Below are 8,051 nucleotides of genomic sequence, written 5' to 3'. Positions count from 1 at the left end.
GTAGTGGTTAGCACTGTTGTCTTGCACCCCCAGGGTCTGGGTTCGATTCCCGGCCAGTCTTGATTCCCATCTCTGTGTGCATAGAATTTGCAAGTTCTCTCTGTGTTTGGTGGGTTTCCTCTGGGTACTTTGGTTTTCCTCCCACAGTCCAAAGATATGCAGGTTAGGCTAATTGGTGTTCCCAAATTGCCCGTAGTGTGAGTGTGTATGTGTGTCTGCCCTGAGATGGATTGGCACCCTGTCCAGGGTGTACCCTGCCTCATGCCCTAAGTCTCCTGAGATAATAAAGCAGTACAGAAGATGCGTGAGTTCAGAACTTAAAAAAAAAAAAAACAACAGCTTTATGGCTCTAAGAGGTAGCCAAATTCATCTTTACTTTTACAGTTAAATTGGAATGCAAAAGATGGAAAGAGAAAGTCGTTTGAATGGTCAGCTTTCCATGCATTCCAATCATTGTCCGCGCCCTTTCACTGTCTACTCTACATCATTCTCACAGATTATCCTTTTACCGCTAAGAGTCCTGCATTCCCTTGCTACACTTATATTGGTATCCGGTTAAGGGCCTAAAGATGGCAACCTGGCGGTGGTGGGACTTAAACCCCTGGCCCTGGGTTTAAATTATAGCACAAACTTACCCTGTTCTTTATAATGTTTGACATATCTTTTATACACAGTAGGTATTTGTGATATTTAATATTATCCCCGCCTTCTGTCTATTGACAATTAGGGAGTCATGGTGCCAAGTGTACTGTACTCGCCCGGCCATCATATGCCAAAACTAAGTAATCAAGTTGGCTATAGAGGAAGGTTTATGGGATAAACAGTGTGCTGCCTTAAGAAATATAACAAGTAGAGGGCTTTGTCATAAACAAGGGTGCAAAACTTGCCAAATCTGATCTATGTTAACAAACAATAAATGGAGAAATCTTGAAACAATCAAACTCTTTTGTTTGAGTCTTCCTTCTGAATTTCTCCCTCAGACACGTTTGATTGCTTTTTATTCTTCATCAGCATTATAATAAATCAGACACCTGGCAACCTAATCCGCTTCGTAATAAATTAGACAACTGGGATGGCGACAAGAACAAGAAACCAGACAAGAACCAGAAACTAAACTTAACATGAAGTTTACTACAAATTTAATAACTAAAAACAAGTAGGCCTAGTAATATATAGTAAATAAAAGTCTCTTATTTCAGTGGAAAGTTCAGAAATAAAAATGGCTCTAATAGGGAACCAAATGTATTTTTACTTTTAAAGTTAAAATATAAAGTAAAATGTTTGACAATCACAAACGAGAATTGTACACTTTTAGGAAACAGAATAAAATGCTATATATATTAGCATATGTACAACAGAGATGTAAATATAGTAGCATTTTAAAGTTTTTTTTCCAAAAGTGTATCATTTTATCAGGAAACTTATAATGTCTTGGTATATCTGGAACCTATCCCAAGAACACTGGAAGTGAGATGGCAAGGATCTTCCATTCTTGCTAATTCCCCAAGAGCACAAGTCTTTCCTTCGGAGTCCCATATGGCCCATTCCTATGAGGTTGTGCATGATGGTTTGGAAACTCTGCCTTGTTGCTAGTGATCATGTCAACGCAATGAATATTATAGTTGCATGCTTTGATGCTAAGCTTTCCTTGCTGCTTCGGTAGCCAGATGATTCCAGAATAGGTCAACCTAGGGTTTCTCTACAAAGGATTAGTAGCCAATTTTGTAAACAGATTGATCTAGCTACATTCTATGAAAGCTGCATTATGTTATTTGTTGTTCCTATAGCATTTTTTACTTAACTGACTTGGTGGTGGGCATCATCACCATGGGTTATAGGAAGGCTGGATGCCATGTGCCTGATTTAGCATCCCATTCTATGAGGAATGTCCCCAATCTTCATTCCTACTGTACTAATGGTATGAATGTTACAGTCATCTCAGAACACTTGGGTGGTCCGTTATTCAGGATAATGTGGCAAAGCTTGTCCAGGTGATTCTGGTACATCTCTGGTTCTATGAAACCCAGATAACGACCAGGGTTCCTTGTTATTCAGAACCAACACTGACATAACATGAACTGGTAAATCCATAGAAAATGACTGTGTGATGGTCATATTTACCTTTGTGCAATTTATGAACAATAAAAAGGGCAAAATGTGTTTAACACAGAATTTCCCAAACCTTTTGTGAAAACAAACGTAAAAAGACTTTTCTACAACACAATATCTTGGCATAAATAACCAATTTAATACAATTAAATATAAGTGGACAGTGAAATTTGTATGTTTTTGTTGTTGAATTTATATAATAGAATTTATATTACATTGTACAACATTTTACATGATGAAGAAATAGCATATATTAACAAAATATGGAAATATAAATTCATATATATATTTAAAAAGTATGCACAATAAACAGGTAGGCTAATTGTGACATGTGGCAACAATTGGCATCACGATGAAAAAAATAAGACAAACTCAAGGACAATGTAAATGCAATGTTTGACTTATTCAAACTCTGCCACAGATCCCTTGTTGTAAATGTCATACTCTTTGAACCGGGTATAGTCCTTCAGAGTGTTTGGCAGAGGTAAAAAGCTGATAAAAACTGGAGCCCTAAGTCGCAGGCGACCAAGGCAGTCACGGATCTTAAGACGACACAAATGCTTCAGGCTTCGAGTGTTCTCTGTAAAGAAAATAAGAATATTGCTTGTAGTATTCAGCTAACTTTAAACACTTTTGGCATCTGTTTTGGGAGATTGCAATGATTATTGTGTAATTTTAAGTTAATATAAACCTTTTTTAAAACTTTCATTTAAAGGTTTATGAGATGGCATGGCATATTTATGCTGCTGATCACGCACCTTGAATTTTGCATATTTCTGACCACTGTTTCTGTTCTGTCAGGACACTTTTCAGTTTGGAGCAGAAAGTGACATGGTCGACATAATCCAGCAAGATTCTTACCACCTGGCCTGCAAGGTGATTGAGCCAGGGAACTGTTATCACTTCACAGAACTGCAGAAAGAAAAATTGTTAGTGTTAGTATTGTTGTATGTGTGCAGGTTTTTAGACCTGGGGTAATTTAACACAACTAGATAATATAGCTGCTTGAGTGGGCCCATGCACCTGTGCCATCATGTAGTGTGCTTGTGTGTGTGTGTGTGTGTGTGTGTGTGTGTGTCCTTAAGACCTAGAAGGCCCTTGCATATTTATGACATCAGCACTATTAAAACTGCATTATCAGAGCGATGATGGCCCTAATAACATTACATTTCTTCTTTAGAACAAGCTTACTTATTGTTTTATTTGTCATCAGGTACAAGCGCACCCTGTATCCATAAGTAGTCTTTAATCATTAAAACCCTTTTATTTTCTTGCAGATTTCACATATTATACTGTAGTTTTAATTAATGCCGAGTCGGGACGTCCCAACCATTCTTCCCAGCCAGCAGCGGCCCCTTTCAACCACCCTTTGAGACATTCCTGTCTCCAGACTTCATATTTTAAACTAAAATGTACTGAATTTATCATCAACCTAAAAATTGTTGTCTTACCACTACATCTCTTATCACAGAAGTGCTCCAGCCTTCATAGTCCACAGGGACATGAGATCCTTGACCATAAGGACAGTCAAAGCAGCGCTGTACGTCATATCCATGGTTTAGCAGCATCCTGAGCATCACCTCGTCCTTTAATGCATATTGTAGGGCTGATGGAAAGTGTGTCGTATTTACACGTGAGTAGTAGTTTACATTCGCTCCATAGCGCAGCAGCGTGTCGATCAGTTCATAGTTCCCCAGGCGCATAGCTACTTGCAGACATTTGACAGGATCCTGGTTTGGCATAGCACCAGCCTTCAAAAGTAACCTCGCTGACTGCACATCACTATTTGACACAGCAAAATAAAGTGCTGATCTGCGCTCATCCTCGTAGTTTCTGCGCACCCGAGGATGGAGCATGAAGTTGGGGTCAAACCCAGCATTCAACAGCAGCTCAAGACATTGAGCATGTCCACCTGCAGCAGCTGAATGTAATGGGCTCATGCCACTCTCCTTTATGGCCTCTTTTTTTGTCACTGGGATAAGCTGTTCCAATGCTCTGTAATGGTGAGGTGAGGATAGTGGGCCATGTTAAAGCAATAAAGTGAAAAATTTGCATCTTTATTTACTAATACACCATATGGCCAAAATTATATGGACACCTGACCACCACCCCATATGTGATTTTTTCTCATACTAAAAGTATCTACAGGTAATTGTCTAGAATGTCTATGCATACTATTGCATTACAATTTTCCTTGACTGGAAGTAAGAGGTCCAAATATTTTTCAGCATGACAAGGCTCATGTGCACAACGTGAGATCCAAAAAGACATGTTTTTTTAAGGTTGGTATGGTGTAACTCAAAGTGAAAAAGAGATTGGAAAGCCTTCCCAGAATAGTGGAGGTAATTTTAACAGCAAAAAAGAGGACAAAATCTGGAACTGGATGTTCAACAAGCATACTGTATATGTGTGTGATTTGTCAGGGGTCCACAAACCTTTGGAAATGTAGTGCACCTTAAAAATGTAAACAGAATATTACCTCAAAATAAATATATTGTTTTATTATAACTCTAAGCAGGCTTCTCTATGGGTCAGGACAGTTATGAGAATTCATATTGTAAAAGAGACCATCACTCACAGCAGATGGCCTCGATAAGCGGTACGGTGAATGGGCAGATGGCCTGTGTGTGTGGGAGTGTTGGGGTCAGCTCCATACTCCAACAGCAGTGAGATTATATCGGGGTTTCCAGATGCTGCTGCATCAAACAGCACTGATACAGACTCTGCAGAGTGACGCTTCGGCCATATACTGGCTCCTGAGAGTGGGAGAAAGAGGAGTAGTTCATGTGTCTCCACTAATCATTAACAAATAAAATAGGCTAATTTATATACGACTTCAAAGTATATAAATACATATATAAAGTGCTTTACTACTTTTTACCAGTTTAGTTTATTAAATTTTTACATATTTAGACCATGGCTCATAACGGGAGAGAAAAAGCATCCAACAAAGCACATTAAGCATGACATGTTTTCAAACTCTGAGCAACACAGCTGTGTCAAGTGCCTGAGTGTGCTCAAAGATAATTAACTTCTCTCACACATCAAATGCTTAATTGGCCGTCACAGCCATTGTTGAGGTTTAAGAACCTCCAGGAAGCACATGCTTTAGTTGGGATTTAAAGACAAACTGAAATGATGGTTATTACCTCTTGAGCAATCATGTTATAAAGGCTTTAACAAAATTGAAATAACCTTTCTGAAGTAGAATTTCCACGACATTTAAATGCCCAGCTTGGGCTGCAAGTCCTAAGGGTGTATGTTCATTGGCATCACATGCATCGGGGTCGGCACCAGCCTGGAGAAGCTGGTACACATATTCCTCTAAACCCAGAAGAGATGCTTCATGCAGAGCAGTTCGCTGAAGGCTGCCTTTTTGGTCCACTGTAGCATTATAACGCAGAAGAAGACAGGCCAAGTCATGTTGATTATTCTTTAAGGCTGTTTAGGGAGACAGTAATTACACAAGAAAAAACATTGTGAACAAGCTTCACTGAAGATCTACAGTGTATATCTTTAACTACAAACACAGGACTGTACATAAAAGTTCGTCTTAAAACTTTTGTCACCTAAATTCCACAGTATTCAGTAGCTCTACGATAAAATAATCTTGTTATTACATACCTCCAACTAATGCAGAGTCCTCATCTTCATTCCTACAGTCAGGGTTGCAACCATTCTGGAGCAGGAATGTAGCATTCTCTCTGAGACCATTCACAACAGCAAGAAACAGAGGAGTTTCTCCTTTCAGTGTGCGGGACTCAGTAGACCCCTGAGGAGATGCTGATGATATAATCAATTTAATTAAGCTCAATGCCCAATGCTTACTTTAACTACAGTATTTTTGTTCTGTAAACCCTTTAGATCTTGCTAAAATAAAGAATGTAGACCTGAAAAAGTGATCTCCAGAATGTTCTTTTTCGGCTGTACCGCTGCTTGATGCAAAGGTATCCATCCCTTGTTGTCTGCCATTGTCATAGCTGCTTTGTGCTGCACAAGCATCCTCAAGGCATCCTCGTTTCCTGTGACCATACACAAGGAATGTATGGAGGAGGATGTACGGTCCATAAAGTAAAAGTTTATTAAAAAATATTTGTCAGTAGGAGCAGTGTTAATGAATTAGTAACTAATATTAAATTTGTAATACTAACTATGACAAATTATGAATTTGTAAATATTATTGACTGTAATAGTAAGAAAGGGCCTCAATCAGGAGAAAAAACTGTTGTAATTATTTTGCACTTACGCAAGAAATATTTTGTTAATAAAAATCCTGGACATTTTAAAAAATGTTAGTTCTCCACTCATGCTCCTGTGTGTGAATACATACATATTGATTACCATGCATATGGTTTAAGTCATATAATTTGCGAAAAACTGTTTTAAAAAACAGTGTATTCTGTATGTATTAGGTCCAAATTTAAATCACTTATTTTTCAATTACACCACTGTCTTTTTACACTTCAAAATAATATTTGTTTTTATTCTCATAGAAATTAGTCAAAAGTACTAGGACTTTAAATAACTATTTTTTCTTTTATAACTGTTACACAGCTGACTAGCCATTTTGTGCTTTCCACTCAGTGAATTTTCTCCTTTAAGGAGTTTTATGCACATGTATGGTAAATTACGTTATTGCATTTTATCAATACACTGTACAGTGCTCATGTAAATACCGAGATGATCAGCATTTTCAAAACCTGGTGCAAAATTTTAGTTTGTTTGGCTTACGCAAACATTTAATCACAACACTATTAAAAGAATAATGAATAAGGCTCAGTAATTGTAAATCAGATCTTACCTGCACATATGGCTGTAAATATTTCTTCATGGTCAATATATTCTAGTGTAGGATCACTATGGAAAAAAAAATCACAAACAATTATACACGCTTACACAAGCAGGCAGGTAGATTGTTATGATCTGGAAATATGAAGAGTGTAATGTGTAGTCTTACCTAGGAGTTTTATCTTTGCACTTGCCATATTCCAACAAACTCTGCTCTATCATGTATTGTGTTGCTTCATCGTCATCCCACTCTTCCTCATCATACATGCCTTCCATCTTACTCGATTTTAATCCAGTTGAACCACAAACACTGAATAAAAATGGTAAAAAGTACCACTACAAGTGTTTTGGGGCAAGATGGTTTTGTCAAAAAGTTGGTTAAGTTGGCTATAAAATGGATAGGGTTAGGTTTCACTACACATACTGCTTGTACATAATCAGATCATAGCAAAATATTTGCAAGTGCGGTATTGTGTAATACCGTTAACGTACTAATCATTCTACTCATGCAACAAGTTTTATCCAATGAACACAAACACGAGGTACCGTATAAACATTACTAGCAAGCAATTGAAAGCGCTGTGTTCTTAGAGCTTCTGTATAAGAGAGCTTGTTGATCCACACTTCTGAATGAAACGTTGGTTACTGACTGTTGTGTTTTGAACTGTGGTGGCTGTCTTGCTAACATGCAACACTCCATGCCATGCAGCAATTCACTGATCTCTGGCACCTTTCCCAAAAGAACAAGGTTTTTACATATACAGTTGGAGATGCAAATGTTTTCTTTTTACCTTTCAACAATGGACACTGCTGCTTTGTTGTACCTATAACACCCAAGTGTTTCATGCTGGTGGTGGACAAACAGCTATTTATATCCTGACACAGTTAAAAATATGCAATCATGGGACTAGTCCAGCCAATCCCTCTCTGACATAGATCACACTGAACCTGAGCTTGGCCACCCAGCTGACATACTGGGGCTATAAGATATCAAGGCTGGCAACAGGAAAACCATATTATACATTTGGTATGCACACAGTTTACACATTGGAAAGTATGCACGCAGTTTGCCTGATGTGAAATCATCTTTCACTAATGGCTTTAATATATAATTCAACATACAGTAGGACTCAAATGATCACAGTTCAAAGATT

At 38.0% G+C, this 8,051-nt stretch overlaps 1 protein-coding gene across 1 annotated transcript; it reads right to left on the bottom strand.

The window, feature by feature from the left end:
* Positions 1-2,333: 2,333 nt before the first annotated feature.
* Positions 2,334-7,742, bottom strand: asb14b (ankyrin repeat and SOCS box containing 14b). The gene is made up of 10 exons (XM_053483058.1): positions 7,689-7,742; positions 7,067-7,207; positions 6,911-6,966; positions 6,000-6,131; positions 5,734-5,892; positions 5,305-5,550; positions 4,688-4,865; positions 3,561-4,104; positions 2,868-3,021; positions 2,334-2,689 (listed from the first exon to the last, which is right to left on the bottom strand). Exons 2-10 carry the CDS (start codon positions 7,171-7,173, stop codon positions 2,511-2,513), a joined length of 1,755 nt encoding a protein of 584 aa, XP_053339033.1. The 5' UTR covers positions 7,174-7,207; positions 7,689-7,742; the 3' UTR covers positions 2,334-2,510.
* Positions 7,743-8,051: the final 309 nt, after the last annotated feature.

Source organism: Clarias gariepinus, chromosome 22, assembly GCF_024256425.1.
Source record: "Clarias gariepinus isolate MV-2021 ecotype Netherlands chromosome 22, CGAR_prim_01v2, whole genome shotgun sequence".
In the NCBI taxonomy this organism is placed as follows: domain Eukaryota; kingdom Metazoa; phylum Chordata; class Actinopteri; order Siluriformes; family Clariidae; genus Clarias; species Clarias gariepinus.
Note: the sequence above shows the minus strand (reverse complement) of the source record. Positions and strands in the feature narration are given on the sequence as shown.

Excerpts from the sequence above, each read along its gene's own strand:
- asb14b (XM_053483058.1), bottom strand. The coding sequence starts at position 7,173 with ATGGAAGGCATGTATGATGAGGAAGAGTGGGATGACGATGAAGCAACA. Across the intron at positions 5,893-5,999 it reads TCTGGAGATCACTTTTTCAG|CATCTCCTCAGGGGTCTACT; the intron begins GTCTACATTCTT and ends TTATATCATCAG. Across the intron at positions 4,866-5,304 it reads GGAAATTCTACTTCAGAAAG|GAGCCAGTATATGGCCGAAG; the intron begins GTTATTTCAATT and ends TCCCACTCTCAG.